Genomic DNA, 18,322 nt, shown 5'->3' with positions numbered 1-18,322 from the left:
CTAGGGCCGAAGCCTGAGCCCCACATCTCAGGGCCAAAGCTTGAGCCCCACTGCCTGGGGCCAAAGCCCCAGGGCTTCAGTCCTGGGTGACGGGGCTTGGGTTTTGGCTTTGGCCTCCCTGTCTGGGGTGATGGGGCTCAGGCAAGCTCAGGTTTCTGTCCCCTCTCCTGGGGTCATGTAGTCATTTTTGTTGTCAGAAGGGGATCGCGGTGCAATGAAGTTTGAGAACCCCAGGTAATTTGTTCAGTATTGAAACTTCTTTTTTGTTAGTTCCAGAACCGGTACAGAAGCCACACGAAGGTCCTGGAGAAATGGGGAAGCCTGTTGTTATTCCTAAAGAGGATCAAGAAAAAATGAAAGAGATGTTTAAAATAAATCAGTTTAATTTAATGGCAAGTGAAATGATTGCTCTCAACAGATCATTACCTGATGTCAGGTTAGAAGGGTAAGTACCTTCTATTCTATTGAAAGCATGCTTTACTTAAATGAACACACATTAAAAATTCTCCATAGTAACCATTGTTCTTTTATATGTTGGTAATCAGCATAGATATGAAAGTTGTAAGACACAAGAGGTGGTTAGAATTGCTGGGTTTTGAGGGGTTCATTTGTAAAATTCAACTTAAAAGCAAAGCCAACAAATTTCATTTACTACTATTGTAACCATGAAGTTAGTTATGATTATTAGGCTTTTTCAAGAAAAGAAATTAAATTGGTCTTTTTGAAGGTAACGTAGGGTGGATTAAAAATGTATTAAAAATCTGATTTTTATTTAAACACATTTTTCTCTTTAAAATAAACCTTTATAAAATTAAATTTAAAAATATAACTACTTGCATTATCATTAAAGTCTAAACTTACTATAATCTATTAAAATAATTAAGTAGTGCATCAAAGTTTTAAAGAAAATGAAGCCCCTAAACCAGGGGCGGGCAAACTTTTTGGCCTGAGGGCCACATCGGGTTTTGGAAATTGTATGGAGGGCCGGTTAGGGGAGGCTGTGCCTCCCTAAACAGCCAGGCATGGCCTGGCCCTGCCCCCTATCCGACCACTCCTGCCCCATCCAATCCCCCCCCCCCCATTCCCTGACGGGACCCCTGCCCCCATTCAACCCCTGTTCTGCCCTCTGACCGCTCCGACCCCTATCCACACCCCTCCCCCTGGCCTTCACCCCAAACTCCCCTGCCATCTGTCCAACCCCTCCTGCTCCCTGCCCCCTTACTGCGCTGCCTGGAGCATCGGTGGCTGGCAGCGCTACAGCTGCGCTGCCCGGCTGGAGCCAGCCATGCCACCGCGCAGCACAGAGCACCGGATCAGGCCGGGCTCTGCAGCTGTGCTGCCCCAGGAGCTTGCAGCCCCGGCGGCGGCGCAGTGAGCTGAGGCTGCGGGGGAGGGACCGGGGGCTAGCCGGCCGGGCAGGAGGGTCCCGCGGGCCGTAGTTTGCCCACCTCTGCCCTAAACAGACGAAAATCATTAACTAAACACCTGGGACCAGAGTTTGAAGTGCAAAACAAGCTTTTGGTAGCCAGATCCTCTTCTCTTTGCATGTGCAAAGAGAATATTTTCTTCATTTCAGTTTATTCAGCTAGTTTTGTTCAATGGCCAGTTCATTCAAAGTTGAGAAACTGATTGGGACTTGAAAAAGCAGGAAAACTTATTTTCTTCTTCAAATGTATCTATAAAAACTAAGTGTGAGAGAAGATAAGATCAACTAGTACTTCGAGCGCTTGCTCATGTCCATCCATATTAGCTGTGTGTGTGTGTGTGTGTGTGTGTGTGTGTGTGTGTGTGTGTGTGTTCGCCACATGCACTGGTGCTGCAAGTTTTTCCCTCAGCAGTATCCATAGGGGACCGGCTCTGGCGCCCCCTTGAGTGGCACCCACATGGCACAGTATAAGGGGCGCCGCCAGCTCCCCACACCCTCAGTTCCTTCTTGCTGCCAGTGACGGTGCTGGAACATCTGCTGCTTCGGCTACAGTTGTTTCGTTTTCTGTTCTTGTGGACTTTGAAAACCTGTAATATAGTTGTGTATAGTTAGTAGTTTCTTAGTTACCCGTAGTAGTAATTCTCAACTTTTCATTAGTCACGAATGGGACTCAGCCGGTGGACGGGGCATGCCATGGTCCCCAGGCTTTAAGCCCTGCGATCACTGCAAATGGCCTATGCCCATCAGCGATCCACATACCAGCTGCCTAAGGTGCTTAGGTGAAGGGCACATAAGTGACAAGTGCCGTATCTGCAAGTCCTTCAAACTTAGGACGAAGAAGGAGCGTGATACTCCTCTGAAAGTGCTTCTAATGGAGTCAGCCCTCACTCTGGCACCGGAGCAGTGGTCCGACACGGCACCGTGGTCTCCGTGCGCAGTGCTCCGCCAGGGCTGTCAACGAGCTGGCACCAGTCCCCCTCCACGACTCCAGTCAAGAAGTAGAAAAAGACTGTGAGGGGAAGATCTCCTACGTCCTGTAAGGGAAAAGAGAGGGCTGGGGATGAGCCACAACCTGTGCCGGGCAGCTCAACACCCCCTTCGGGAAGTTGGGCCCCAGCTCAAGTCAAGTGGTGCAGCCCATCCCATGCTTCGCCTGCGACCCCAGATAGCGGTGCAGGCCTTAGCCAGCTTCAGGTGCAGTCGACGCCCAAAGCTCTTCGAGCGGCTCAAGAGATCCTGACGCTCCCGGTGCTGCCCACACCAGCTCCCGCAGTACCCCAGTCTTGGGGAAAACCCACATTGGGACCTGTGTGTGTCCCCACCTCAGCGCTACTGTTCCCCATGGAGAGGGATGTCCAGCCAGCGTTTGCCCGCCCGAAGCCGTCATGCCTCAGGACTGAAGAGGCAGGCTCAGCGGAGCCCTCTTCGGTCCACAACTCCGGGGGCACCAATCAAGGGACTCGAGGCGTACCTCGCCGGTAGATTGGCGTAGACCCTCTGAGACACACGCCACCTTGCAAGAACTCTGGGACCAGCCCTGACCATCTCCAAGGGCCCGGGACCAATTGGATGCCAGAGACTGCCGATTGCTGGGCCATCATCACCCTCTCCAAGAAGGAGAGGTCGCCCTACTCAGGACGATCTTCCCGGCAACTGGTCCGTAGTAGCTTTCAGTCCTGTTCGAAGTCCTGGGACCTGTTGAGTAGCGTGAGGCGTGGATCGCTGGGTATCCAATGCAGATCCGCCAAACGCTGTTGGTCCCGGAGAGCCCGACCAAGACAGTCTCGCTCGGACAGGTCAGCTTCAGGACGCAGTGACCGACACAAGTTGGACAGGAGCCACTGCTCAGCCCGATCCTGGTCGCCCGGTACCGACCACTCTGCTGGTAGCTCCGGCTCGGAGTGAGGTTCCCTGACTGCGGGACAAGCCCTGGAAAATAGGAAGCCCTCAACTAGACTGACTTACCTGGCCAAGTGGACGAGGTTTTCCCACTGGGTGTCTGAACGGGGCATCTCTCCCTCGTGTTCCTCCCTACAGGCTGTCCTGGACTACCTGCTCCATGTGAGCAACCAGGGCCTGGCGCACATTTCCATTAGAGTGCATCTTGCGGCCATCTCCACTTTTCACCTGCCGATCCAAGGACAAACGGTGTTTTCCCATGTTCCTGAGAGGGCTTGAGAGACTTTTCCCGCAGGTACGGGCTCCCATCCTGCAGTGGGATCTTAACTTGGTCCTCTCTAGGCTTACTGGCCCGCCCTTTGAGCCGCTGGGTTCCTGCTCCTTTTCCCACCTGTCATGGAAGGTCACATTCCTGGTGGCGGTGACATTGACGAGACGGGTCTCTGAAATTAAAGCCTTGACTTCTGAGCCTCTGTACAGTCTTCTACAAGGATAAGGTTCAATTGCGGCCCCACCTGGCCTTCCTGCCAAAGGTGGTCTCCACCTTCCATATGAACATCTTCCTCCTGGTGTTCTGTCCCAAACCACACAAGACCAGTGAAGAGAGGCGTCTTCATGCCTTGGACATCTGAAGGGCCTTGGCTTTTTACTTGGAATGTACCAAGCCTTTCTGTAAATCGATCTAACTCTTCATCTCTACAGCAGATAGGATGAAGGGTCATCTAGTGTCCTCGCAGAGGATTTCCAATTGGATTATCTCATGCATGAGCACCTGTTATGACCTGGCGGGGGTTCCGCTGCCGCCGATTGTCAGAGCCCAGTACAAGAGCGCAGGTGTCTTTGGCGACCTTCCTGGCACACATCCCTATCTAGGACATCTGTAAAGCCACAATGTGGTCCTCTGTCCACATGTTTTCCGTTAATTATGCCATCACTCAGCAGGCCAGGAACGGCACTGGGTTCAGCAGAGCTGTGTTGCAGTCTACACGTCTGTGCACTCCTACTTGCCTCCAAGGGTACTGCTTTGGAGTCACCTAACATGGAATTGACATGAGCAAGCACTCAAAGAAGAAAAGAGAGTTACCTTTTCCATAACTGGTGTTCTTTGAGATGTGTTGCTCATGCCCCATTCCATGACCCGCCCTCCTTCTCCACTCCGAGTTTCCGGCAAGAAGGAACTGAGGTTGGGGGGAGCCGGTGGCACCCCTTATACCGCGCGATGCAGGTGCTACTCCAGGGGGCGCCAGAGCTGGTCCCCTATGGATACTGCTCAGGGAAAAACTTCTGGCACCGAAGCATATGGCGAGCGCACACACCTAATACGGAATGGACATTAGCAACACATCTCGAAGAATGCCAGCTCCGGAAAAGGTAACTGTCTTTTCTAAAATCTTGAAGAACATGATGACCAGAAACAATCATTTCAGTTTGCTAACTACATATAATATTTCCTTTTGTTTAATACATCCATTTTTAAATACAAAATGTTTTAATTTTCTTATGTATCCAGCACATTTAATGTAATTTTATTATACTAATTTAGAATGCTGTTTTTGTGCATTTTTAATTGAATTTGTTTCCATCCAAAAGCAGCTTGGCACAAACCATGAGTAAAAATTAATTTAATAAATAAATGCATCACTGACCATTTTCTAACTTAATGTAAAAATTAAGTATTTGAATAAATGGATGTTAAGCTACATAATTTCTTTAGTAATTTTGTATAGATATAGTGTATCCTCCTGGTTATCAAAAAGTAGTACCAAATTTATTGTAAAGGCTATATTTGGTTGCAAATCAACATTTTAATGGTTATACCAGCCAGTGAGAATCACTCTTTCTTTAGGAAAATAACAAAGTGCAAATGTAGGATATGATTAAAATTCATTTAAATCATTCTACCCTAGAAAAGAGAGATTTTGATCAGGTCTGGTAAATCTCAAGAGAAAATTACTTGTTTGAAGAATTCAGAGGTCTCATGTTAATAATGAACCAAACTAAATTCTTCATTTATATAGGGAAAAACATTTAACAAGAAATGGTATACTTGAAATAAGTTTACCTAATGTAATTGATACAAATTTTTATTTAGGTTCCATATAGTTCTCTAGTGTCCATCTGGTTTTATTACATTTGAAGTTGCTTGCATGGTATTGACCCTTTCAGATTCATTTTTTAATTAACAGTGTCTGAAATAAAATTGTAGCTTCTTTAAGATCGTAAGATGTCTCTCTTGGAGTTTCCCTGACCACTTGAGGGGAAGGACTTTTAGGTGGGCAGAGCTCATGAAGTAACTTTTTTCCCAGTCAGCTGCCTGCATTCTTTTCAATGAATCATTGAACCCTTTTCTCTGGAAGCTCCTCTGGGGCTGCTGCTGATTCAAGGTCCAGCTGCTGGACTGATCTATTCCCCCTTCTATCCTGCTACTCTAAAGCATGTAATCAGGGGTTATGAGGGATGACCACTTTTCTCTGGAAAGTTCTAGTTCTATATTTTAAAAATAATACTCAAGTTACTTTTAATGTAGTATGTAGTTAATTGGAGATGGTTGTGTTTTTTCAATAAGGGTAATGTGATCGACTTTAAGACTTTGTATTAAGCTAGATCTGTTTTGAATGATATGGGTTCATAATTAACTTTGAATAAATTTTGAGGTGGGTTATGAGTTTACATTTAGATTAATTCCTTCATGTTAAAAACTGCAGTTATTTGTTTACTTATTACTATTTGACTATAATTTTAGTATGATCTAGGGATATAAAGCAAGACCTAATTTTTTTTTTTGAAAGTGGCACAGATTTTTCTATTTCATGTATATGTGTATATAAGTTTGCATATATTTAATTGTATCCTTTTTCTTCTCTCCACCATGTGTCACTTATACCCTTATGGCTATCTCTTGTAAATGGATCTGTCCAGGCATATGGTTCCAGCTATTTGGATTCATTTGTAAGCTCTAGCCCTGATAGCATAAGCTATTTGGAATAGGGAGAACCTTTGTGGTACAGTGTATAAGACTTTTGGTTAATACTGTAATATTCCAGATAGGTTTTAGTTGTAAGGGGCTCAGAAGTTTTTCTTGAGATTATTGTTGAGGGCATATAATCTACAAGTGCTTTTCTTTGGTCTAAGTTTGATACGTTGGTTTCTAGAACTTCCTTGCTTGAGAGAAAAATGGAAGAGAAAAAAATCAAACGGTTGCCTCATTTGGAAGTTAAGAATCGATTGAAGTTCTGTTCCAACTCAAGTCATGTTTGCTTTGAGATTCACAAGAAAAGTAAAATAGAACGACTTTTTTTATGCTTACTGACCTCACAATTGCTTTGAAAAATTGTCTTTAATTATACCAGTTTTGAGAGTGCAGTTACTTTTACAGTTAAGTGTAAAGATGAGAAATGAACTGTATGCAGGTGTAAGACTATTTACTTAGCCATTTGTAAGTCATATTTTGTAGGGTAAAGCCAATGTAAATTAACCAATAAAAGGCAAGATAGCTTCTTAATTATGCAAACTAGGACAGTAAGGCAACCAGACTTAAAAGCATATTTTGACCTACAAAATTTAAAAGGAATTTTTCTTCCTTGTGTGGAATTGCATGGCACATTTGTGGGCTTTTTTGCTTAAGATTCTGTATTTTGCTGTAGAATACTGGACTTGATGGTCTGATACAGTGTAGTTATCCTATGTGACCTTGTTAATCCTTTTAAGTTTTTCTGGATATTCATAGGCATTTCTGTGAACTACTTTTTAAAAATAACTCCTTTTGCATTCATGTTGTGATGCTACAGCAGTGTGATAAGGTGATTAAGGACCCCATAATGACATGTTCGACAGTGTCTAGCAAAATTATGCAAACGGATGGTACTGTGTTGTGGATGTAATAAGCTGTCATGTAGGCCTTTTTACTGTGCTGGTAAAAACATAAAACAAAACAAAAGGAAACGCAAACAAATTTAAATTAGTGTCAGCATGGTAAAACATACCATGAAAAGACAGTGAATTTTGAATTAAACATGTAACGTTATGTATCTTGTGCAGTAACTAGATTCATTTTGCTTTAACTGATTTGTATTGGTCTTTGTACCTGGATGTTTTTGTACAATAATGATGGTTGTAGTATTTTAAAAGTATAAGTGAGTTTGGAAAGGGTTTAAAGCAGTCACACATTTTTTCCCAGTGTTCTTATATATTTTTACACACCGTTTCGGATTTGAAATTTGTAGCATAAGATACCTAACAAAGATTAAAATTTAAAAATAATAGCTCAACATTTGGTTGTGAAATAGTTACTCCTGGGAGAATTTTGCACCAAAACATTAAAAATTCTGCACACAGTATTTTAAAATTCTGCAAAATTCTGCCAATTTTATTTGTCAAAATAACACTATATAATCATGCCAGTTTCAATTATTTTGGTAATTTATTTCAAAATACCTGCCAGCAAGTATGTCTGTAACAATACAGTCACATGCAGAAATTCCCCCAGGAGTAGAGAGTTAAAGAAACCTCTACAACAACCCAGTTCCTGTTTCTCTGCCCCTTTCCCCCCCCGAGCTCAGCCGGGGGCGCGGGGGGGGCAGACACTCCCCCCCCCCCCCCCCCCAGAGGACAGGTTCCGGGCCCCCCCCCCCCCCCCCCCCCGACACTCAGAACCCCTACCCTCGTAGAGTCCAGGGATCCAGAGCGAGAAACAGCCTGATGCTGAGTCCCAGGCTGGCACGTAATTTCCTGCGCCCTGCCGCCTCCTTCCTTACCAGGGCGTGCTGGGAACTACAGCTGCTGGGAACCCTCCAGTAGTGCCCCCACCCCCTTGGCCTTTTCTTCTATATGTGAACTGGGCTCTGCTGGGTCCAGCGGCCTCTAGTGGCGGCCAACATCTCTTTAGCCCATTTCTGACGGGGGGAGGAGGGGGAAGAGGGAAGGAAATTCTGCACATCCAACATTAATTTCTGCAAAATTCTGCATTGTGCAGTGGTGCAGAATTCCCCCAGGAGTAAATAGTGGAATGGAACTTGAGGCTTTAATTTCTGCTAGAATATTGCTAAAACGTCTGAGTACGTTACACAACTACTTCTAATTTGCCTCATCATTTCTGGTACCAGTTCTGGGACAGTACTAACCACCTGAGGGAGAGAAGGGGTGGGGGAAGCTGGGCTTTGGGGAGCAGCAGAGGCACAGCTGGAAGGTTTCCTCCTCCCTTCCTTAGCATCTGGCTTGCGGGGGCGTGGTGTGTGTGTGTGTGTGTGTGTGTGTGTGTTTTTGTTGTTGTTTTTTGTGTGTGCTATTTTGCAGTGTGGTGTATCAGTTGTCCCCTCCATCTTGGTTGCTGGTGGCGGGATATGTTTTGCAGTGGGTGGTCAGGAGACCTGAATCCCCAAGGCACTGACCTGACCCCTTCTCCGCTGTAGTTGCTAGGAGCCATTTTTTCTTCTCTCTTCTCCCCCCCACATCGCCCATTGCAGGCTGCATATGGTGCTTTCCCCAGCCATCCATCCCTTGCCAGGATGGAGCATGAAGCTGTCCCTGGCAGCTGGGCTCACTCAGCCGTTTTTGCTCACTGGGGGGCTCCCCTGCCAAACCCAGGGTTCCCCTGCCCAATTCCCCACAAACTTGGGGTTTCCCCATCCCACACACCCCAAATCTCCGTCTCTCTCCCCTCCCCCAACCCCCCCCACACATTGTGGCTGCCCCACCCCTTCCAAAACACTCTTCAGGCATCTTTGGTCAGACAGTCCCCATAACAGCTATAGCCACTTAGGATCAACATAGCAAAAGGACACTGATATGTTGCTACTAACAAGTGTCTATACACAAAACATGTCTTTTTGGCATGTTCAATCTGTAGGGCAGTGTAGTTTAGTGCATAACATTTGGATGTTGTATTGGAAACCTGGTTTTATTCCTAACTCTGCCTGAAGTAATTTTATGCAATCTTTGTAAAAATTGTGTTCCTAATTCTTGACTCTGTACTACAGTTTGAATGATCAGACCTTGGTTAGTAATTTGAGTTCGGCCAAGTAGTCCCAGACTATACCTGCTCCAGCACTCTTTGGAGGGGCCTGACTCCACCGCAGTCCCCGGTTGAGAAGGAACTGATGGGAGCCAGGGTGGCACTGCCCTTATATAGCCATGGCAGGGGCTGTGAAGGGAGGGATGCGAGCACCACACCTATGGGTACTGCTAGGCAAAATTCTCTGACTTTGGTGCACTGGGCACGCACACACCTGAGTTACAGGTCTTGGCCCACATCTCAAAGAACAACAGTTACAATTACAGGTAAGTAACTAGCTTTTTTTCTGGATTAGATGGAAGTTATGGCAGCTGCGTAGTGTACAATTAGAGATTTTAGTTCCTGAGGAGGAGGGAGGCAGTTTGGAATTGTAGGATAAGCAGTTCAGCTGGGAATATCTGCTCTTTGAGGCAGGAATTGTCACCATATTTTGTATAGCACTTAGCACAATGAGATATTGGCCTTTAGGTGCTACTGCACTATAAATGGTAAATATTTGTGCCAAAGTTATCAGCAGTAAAATAATTGTGTTGACATGCAGATTTATTTGAAGATTGAGCTAAACCATTGCGGTGAGTGGGGCAGTTCACAACTTGGATATTATTGCAGGGTCTTTGCAGAAAACACTGCATTGGTGTACACTCAGTTCACGTTTTCAAGATTACTTTCACAAGCAAGAGGGGCTAGAAAATATTTTTTTTTTTAAACTGATAGATTCTGCAGAATATTGCCAAAAGAGTTGGAATTGCAGAATTTGCAGCTTTGTGGAAGACTGCTTTATGTGAGTTCACTGTGGGTATGGCTTCTTTCTCATCACCTTGGCCCCCACAGGACTATTTGTAGCCTGGGACTTGGGTACAAGGGACATTTTCAAAAGGTCTAATATGTATTTCATTTGCTCTGCTGAAATCTGATTACAAGAAGTTACCTTATAAAACTTCCTGCACGTCTGTCTTACAGTATGAAGTCCAGGTCTACACTGTAAACTTACATCGGTATAATTACATCACTCGGAGTATGGAAAATCCACACCCCCAGTGTAGACAGCACTGTGTGGATTAACTACTCTGATGAGAGGAGGTCTCCCATTGGTATTGTAGCATCTTCCCTGAAGAGCTGTAACGGTGCAGCTGAAATATTGTAAGTGTAGACCTGCCCAAAATACAATATGCTTACACATGAGATCATACTAAGGTTAACTTTTCAAATCTTAAATTGATTTGCCTCTAATAGCAGTTGCTGTATATTAGAAACTGCTTGTTTGAATCATAATTTAATTTGACAGAGATAGAATCAGACTTGCATGCTTTTCTCAAACTTTATTTTTCCTGACTTAAGTTGCTTAAGTAGGTGTATTGAAACCAAGACTGATAAGTTAGCATATCAGAGAATATGTAAAGGTATTTTTTTCCAGACAGCATTTTAAATAATTTAAACTTACTCCTGTACTTAAGTGTTTTGAAGCTTCACGCTTATCCCTCATTCCATAACTCCATCAATTTATCTTCGGAATGATTTAAGGCAGCACCACAAATCCTTGTGTCAAGACCATAGTATAAATATGTGTATTCAGACATGGAGAATATGGATATAGAGCAGTGGTTCCCAAACTTTAACAGCCCGCGAACCCCTTTCACTAAATTGTGAAATCTTGTGAACCCCTCCTAAAAATGAATATTTTCAGGGATTTAAGTTTAAATTTCTTCAGTGTGATGGATGCCCCAACTGCCGGGCCCCGGAAGCCATGAACCTCTGAAAAATATTTTTAATGGAAACTTTTTTTAACGAACCTAGAAAAACCAGAAACCAAAAATGTTTCTGTAAAATGTTTTTTTGGCTTTGGTTTAAAAAAAAAAAAAAGGTTTCTAATTAAAAAAAAAATTCATTTTTGGTTTTCAAAAATCAGAAAATGTTTCATGAAAACAGTTTTTGAAAATGGACCATTTTTCCATTTCAGTTTTTTGTAAATTTTTCTTGGAATTTTGAAAAATGTGAAAAAAATTCAAAACTTTCTGTGAAAAATGCTTGGTATTTTTCACCCACCTTTAGTTTCGGGTGAGGTTGTGGCTGGTGGTAACAAGGAGGGCCGTGGTTCTGGCTTTAGATGAGATTTGGCAAATTCCTGGGGCAGGGGCTGGGGTTCGGGCTGCCGGCGCCCCCGCTGACAGGGGCAGGGCTCGGGCTGCCAGCCCCTACTGCCTGGCCTTGCTCTCCCTGGGGCTCGGGCTGCCAGCCCCGCGCAGAGCGCTGGGATTCAGGCTGCCGGCTCCCCCGCTGACAGGGGCAGGGCTCGGGCTGCTGGCCCCAATTGCCCGGCCCCGCTCTCCCTGGGGCTCAGGGTGCCAGCCACGCGCGGAACGCTGTGGTTTGGGCTGCCGGCTCCCCCGCTCACCGCCGGGACTTGGGCTGCCAGCCCCTACTGCCTGGCCCCGCTCTCCCTGGAGCTTGGCCTGCCAGCCCCGCACGGAGTGCTGGGGTTCGGGCTGCCGGCTCCCCTGCTGACGGGGGCATGGCTTGGGCTGCCGTCTCCAACTGCCCAGCCCCGCTCTCCCTGGGACTCGGGCTGCCAGCCCCGCGCGGAGCGCTGGGGTTCGGGCTGCCGGCTCCCCTGCTGACGGGGGCATGGCTTGGGCTGCCGGCTCCAACTGCCCAGCCCCGCTCTCCCTGAGGCTCGGGGTGTCTGCCCTGCAACCGGGTCCCACCTGCTCGGGGTCCTCTGTCTGCCATTAGTGAAATTTTTCTGGCGAACCCCCTGTAACGTTCTGCGAACCCCCAGGGGATCGTGAACCCCAGTTTGGGAACCACTGATATAGAGGTGTCAGCCACTTATGATACCTGATTTGTTGATTACATATGCCACAGTATACTAATTGGGCATAGTGACTTGATTAGATCCATAAATTACCAGAATTTTTGTATACTTTCAGGACATATTGAATTGTTCGATTCAGATTCTAATAATGTAAAAGGATATCATTCAGAGAAGGAACTAAAAGCCTAACATTCTTTCCCATCAGCTCTAAATAGTGCCATCATTATCATGAAGGTTTTGAGAAGGCTTTATACCAAGTTTAGGAAAAAGCAGTGGATACTCCTTTGTTTGAAGTTGCTAGTTTGAAAGTTCAGCCAGCTAAGCCCTGGTCTACACTACAAGTTTAGGTCGAATTTAGCAGTGTTAGATCGATTTAACCCTGCACTCGTCCACATGACTAAGTCATTTTTGTTGACTTAAAGGGCTCTTAAAAGCGATGTCTGTACTTCTCCCCGACGAGGGGATTAGCGTTGAAATCGACATTGCCGGGTCGAATTTGGGGTAGTGTGCACGTAATTCGACGGTATTGGCCTCCAGGAGCTATCCCAGAGCGCTCCATTGTGACTGCTCTGGACAGCACTCTCAACTCAGATGCACTGGCCAGGTAGACAGGAAAAAGCTCCGGGAACTTTTGAATTTCATTTCCTGTTTCGCCAGCGTGGCGAGCTGATCAGCACAGGTGACCATGGAGTCCCAGAATCGCAAAAGAGCTCCAGCATGGACCGAACGGGAGATACTGGATCTGATCGCGGTTTGGGGAGACGAATCTGTGCTATCAGAACTCCGTTCCAAAAGACGAAATGCCAAAACATTTGAAAAAATCTCTAAGGGCATGATGGACAGAGGCTACAACAGGGACCCGCAGCAGTGCCGCATGAAAATTAAGGAGCTCAGGCAAGCCTGCCAAAGAGGCAAACGGCCGCTTTGGGTCAGAACCCCAGACATGCCACTTCTACAATGAGCTGCATGCAGTTCTAGGGGGAGCCCCCATCACTACCCCACCCCTGTCCGTGGACACCTGCAAGGGGGGAGTCTCACACAACAGGGAAGAGGATTTTGGGGATGAGGAAGATGAGATGGAGGAGGATAGCGCACAGCATGTGAGCGGAGAAACCATTCTCCCCGACAGCCAGGAACTGTTTATCACCCTGGTGTCAATACCCTCCCAACCCAGGCTCACAGACCATGAAGCCGGAGAAGGCACCTCTGGTGAGTGTACCTTTGTAAATATAATGCATGGTTTAAAAGCAAGCGTGTTTAATGATTAATTTGCCCTGAAGACTTGGGATGCATTCGCGGCCAGTACAGCCCCTCCTTTTAAATGGCCAACCCAACAGGTACTTGGTATGGGAAAGGAGGGCGCTGCTGTTTGAAACCATTCCCACATGTTCTGAAGGTTGAAGAAGCCGAAAGACTGTGGCTTACCATGGCTGCCAGCAAGCCGAATTCTGTTGCCCGGCCCTGCACGTGTGATCTCTAACACCAAACCAGCAGGCCCTCAATACAAGAGGCAAAATGCGACCTTGTACCGAAAGCACATGTGCTATGTAATGTTAACAGCTTGGTTCACCGTGAAAGAGTCTACCCATTGTTCTCTAAAATGTCTTTTTAAATACTACTCTCCCTTTTTTCCTCCCGCAGCTGCAAATGTTTCAATGCTCCCCCTATCATCTCTGTCCCAGAGGCTAGCGCAGATAAGAAGACGAAAAAAACACACTCACGATGAAATGTTCTCTGAGCTCATGCAGTCCTCCTGCACTGAAAGAGCTCAGCAGAACGTGGAGGCAAACAATGTCAGTCCAGGAAAGCAGAAAATGAACACGAGGACAGAAGGGCTGAGCAAGATGAGCTGGCGGGAGCAAGAGGAGAGGTGGTGGCAGCGCAATGAGAGGAGACAGGATGCAATGCTAAGGCTACTGGGGAATCACACCGTTATGCTCCGGCGTCTGGTGGAGCCGCAGGAAATGCAGCAGCAGCAGCACAGACCGCCACTGCAGCCCCTGTGTAACCATCTGCCCTCCTCCCCAAGTTCCATAGCCTCCTCACCCAAATGCCCAAGAACGCGGGGGGAGGGGAAGGGCAGCTCCAGGCACCGAACCACTCCACCCCAGAAGACTGCCCAAGCAACAGAAGGCTGGCATTCAATAAGTTTTGAAGTGCAGTGTGGATTTGTCCTTCCCTCCTACCCTCATCCACCACCCCATCCTGTGCTTCCCTCCTCACCCACCCCTCCTGGGCTACCTTGGCACACCCTATTTGTGTGATGGATTAATAAAGAATGCATGATTTTGAAACAATACTGACTTTATTACCTCTGCAAGAGGTGATCGAAGGGGGGAGGACAGTTGGCTTACAGGGAAGTAGAGTGAACCAAGGGAGCGGGTTTTCATCAAGGAGAAACAAACAGAACTGTCACACCGTAGCCTGGCCAGTCATGAAACTGGTTTTCAACGCTTCTCTGATGCGCAGCACGCCCTGCTGCGCTCTTCTAATCGCCCAGGTGTCTGGCTGCACATAATCAGTGGCCAGGCGATTTGCCTCAGCCTCTCACCCCGCCATAAACGTCTCCCCCTTACTCTCTCAGATATTGTGGAGCGCACAGCAAGCAGCAATAACAATTGGAATATTGGTTTCACTGAGGTCTAACCGAGCCAGTAAACTGCGCCAGCGTGCTTTTAAATGTCCAAATGCCCATTCTACCACCATTCTGCACTTGCTCAGCCTATATTTGAACAGCTCCTTACTACAGTCCAGGGTGCCTGTGTATGGCTTCATGAGCCATGGAATTAAGGGGTAGGCTGGGTCCCCAAGGATAACTATAGGCATTTCAACATCCCCCAACAGTTATTTTCTGGTCTGGGAAGTAAGTCCCTTCCTGCAGCTGTTCAAACAGCCCAGAGTTCCTGAAGATGCGAGCGTCGTGTACCTTTCCCAGCCATCCCACGTTGATGTCGGTGAAACGTCCCTTGTGATCCACCAGTGCTTGCAGCACCATTGAAAAGTACCCCTTGCGGTTTATGTACTGGCTGCCAAGGTGGTCCGGTCCCAAGATAGGGATATGTGTTCTGTCTATCGCCCCGCCGCAGTTAGGGAATCCCATTGCAGCAAAGCCATCCACTATGAGCTGCACATTTCCCAGAGTTACTACCCTTGATAGCAGCAGCTCAGTGATTGCATTGGCTACTTGGATCACAGCAGCCCTCACAGTAGATTTACTCACTCCAAATTGATTCCCAACTGACTGGTAGCTGTCTGGCGTTGCAAGCTTCCAGAGGGCTATTGCCATTCGCTTGTGAACTGTGAGGGCTGCTTTCATCTTGGTGGTATTGCGCTTCAGGGCACGGGAAAGCAAGTCACAAAGTTCCATGAAAGTGCCCTTATGCATGCGAAAGTTTCGCAGCCACTGGGTATCATCCCAGACCTGCAACACTATGCGGTCCCACCAGTCAGTGCTTGTTTCCCGGGCCCAGAATCGGCATTCCATGGCATGAACCTGCCCCATTACCACCATGATGTCCAAATTGCCAGGGCCCGTGCTTTCAGAGAAGTCTATGTCCATGTCCTCATCACTATCATGATTGCACTTTCGTTGCATCCTTGCCTGTTTTTGCAGGTTCTGGTTCTGCACATACTGCAGGATAATGCGCGAGGTGTTTACAATGCTCACAACAGCAACGGTGAGCTGAGTGGGCTCCATGCTTGCTGTAGTATGGCGTCTAAAGGAGAGCAGGAAAGCAGAGTTGCAGCGGAATCGGTGGATGACGACGGATGCCACGAGAATAGATATTTATACTAAACGTCGAGAAGACCTGAGAGGTGGATTCATGGCACCAGAAGAGCAGAGTTGCACCAGAAGTGGTGGCGGACGACGGTTAGCACCGCGTACATTTCCTGAGGACCCGGGAGCCCATGACAGACAACATGGAGAAATTCGCTGTCGAGACAATATCAGCAAAGCAGAGTTGCAGTGGAATACGTGGATGACGACGGATGCCACGAGAATAGATATTTATACCGAACATCGAGAAGACCTGCGAGGTGGATTCATGGCACCAGGAGAGCAGAGTTGCAGCGGAAGCGGTGGATGATGATGGTTTTCAGACCTACTGCACTGTCTGCTGCCAGAAGCACCCAGGACACAACAGTGTCGGTAAGCTGAGCGGGCTGCACGCTTGCTGTGGTATGGCGTCTGCGTGGAAAAAAGGCGCGAAACGATTGTCTGCCGTTGCTTTCACAGAGGGAGGGGCAACTGACGACATGTACCCAAAACCACCCGCGACAATGTTTTTGCCCCATCAGGCACTGGGAGTTTAACCCAGAATTCCAATGGGTGGCGGAGACTGCGGGAACTGTGGGATAGCTACCCACATAATAAGTCGATGCTAGCTACGGTAGTGAGGATGCACTCTGCCGACTTAATGCGCTTAGTGTGGACGTACGCAGTCGACTGTATAAAATAGATTTCTAAAAATCGACTTCTATAAAATCGACCTAATTTTGTAGTGTAGACATACCCTGAGAGTCTGAAGTCATACTAACCTTGGTATTTGATAAATAGACTGAAGAAAATTGCAGTTGATGCAATAACTATAGTAATACTAAAAATCTGAAAGCATCTGATCAAGGACTTTCTTTTTCAATCTAGGAACCTTTTTTCATCTGATCTTACTGTCAAGAGCAGTGGCTCTTTGAAGATATTTCCATATTAGACAAAATGCATAATGTATTTTGAGCCTATTGTGGAATCTGGCCTAATTCTGGGCCCAGGAAACCTTGTTGGGGTGTGTCTTAATATTTATTTCCCCAAAAAAGCAGAAGGTATGAATCTTGTTTTCCTTATAAAAAATAAAATTAAATTAAAACTTTAAAAATCATGTTGCCACTGTAAGCCAAAGCACTGTAGGTTTAAGTTTTTTTTAATAACTTTTCATCCTCAGACACTGATATCCACTTTGGTCCGAGCCGTGTCATATCCTCAGTTTTCCTCAATTGAGATTTGATAGTTCCAACATGAGAAATACGTTTGGCAAGGAAGGCTTAAAAAATATAGTTTCAGCTATTTGGAGAAGAGAATTCTTCTGTTTCTATCAAAAAAAATACTTTTCTAGGGGCAATTTGTTATGCCAGGAAAACTAGTAAATTGCCACTTTCCTTTTGTGAAATTCTGCTTGAATTCTGTAACCACAATGGTTTTAAGGACCATTTTGGATTTTGTTTCCAGGGTTTAAAGAAGATTTCTACTTGGTTCATGAGATTATGCGACCTTTCTTCTATCCAAATCTTTGAAATAAGACGAAAGGAAAATTTCATACTCTTGATGTCAGGTAAATTATGAAATACTAATGATGGCAGAGAATTTAGCAGGTTGGATTAAAATGTGTGGAAAAGTTTTTGAAGGTTTTGTCTGTATTCAGGTCACTGGTTGAAAGATTAAGGATAGATTTTGATGTGAATCGTAGAAATTAAGACCTCTGTTTAGCATAAATGGCTACAATCCAAGTCTCTGAAGATGAAGCTCTTTTCAGAAGTAGTGGAAGGTTCTGATATAGACTTTTTGGCAATGTTTTTTATGCTCCCGTAAATTAAAACTGTGGTTATATGTTGTGTTATATGTTCGAAGGAAATCCAGCAAGTTGTGGTACTTAAATGGTCCCACTTTGCTCTGATATTTTGTTTTTAGTCCTTTTAAGCATATTGGTACTACAGGATAATAGTGAATTTTTATTCCAGTGCATGGATTGCCTTTTGGTGATTTCTAGGTGGTTTGTTTCTGAATACTAGAGTTAGTGTCAAGGCTATTGTTAAATAATGGACTCATCTGTAAAAGTTTCAAGAGGCTGTCAATATCCAGGAAAGGTTAAACCAGTATTTAACGCACATTTTCAAGTTAAGAATAAGATTTTCTTCTATAGCAATCATACTTTAAATTGACTTCATGGACAGTGAAAAATAATTACTTTATTGCAAATGTAAGGATACTGTAATCTGTGTCCAAATTAAGCTCCATTATATTTCCATACCAAAGATTTTGCAATTTATAATTTTTTTCACTAATATAAACAGCATTATAATAGGGGATGTGCTACCAAAAACATTCCATTATTGGGGGGGAGCTCTAGCACCAACATTGAAATTTGGCCAGGGGATAATCCTGGGGTTAGGGAAGTAACTGTTA

At 45.7% G+C, this 18,322-nt stretch overlaps 1 protein-coding gene across 3 annotated transcripts in view; it reads left to right on the top strand.

The window, feature by feature from the left end:
• The window catches only part of GALNT1 (polypeptide N-acetylgalactosaminyltransferase 1), a 211,144-nt gene that overhangs the window by 97,773 nt on the left and 95,049 nt on the right, over window positions 1-18,322 (top strand). For all 3 annotated transcript variants that reach the window (XM_026654148.2, XM_026654146.2, XM_029912078.1), the window contains one exon: window positions 271-445. In XM_026654148.2, coding sequence (XP_026509933.1) covers window positions 271-445 — 175 coding nt within the window. The remainder of the gene's footprint in view (window positions 1-270; window positions 446-18,322) is intronic.

The sequence above is a fragment of the Terrapene carolina genome, unplaced genomic scaffold (genome assembly GCF_002925995.2).
Source record: "Terrapene carolina triunguis isolate 2854851 unplaced genomic scaffold, T_m_triunguis-2.0 Scaffold183, whole genome shotgun sequence".
In the NCBI taxonomy this organism is placed as follows: Eukaryota; Metazoa; Chordata; order Testudines; family Emydidae; genus Terrapene; species Terrapene triunguis.
This window is presented reverse-complemented; position numbering and strand designations above follow the sequence as displayed.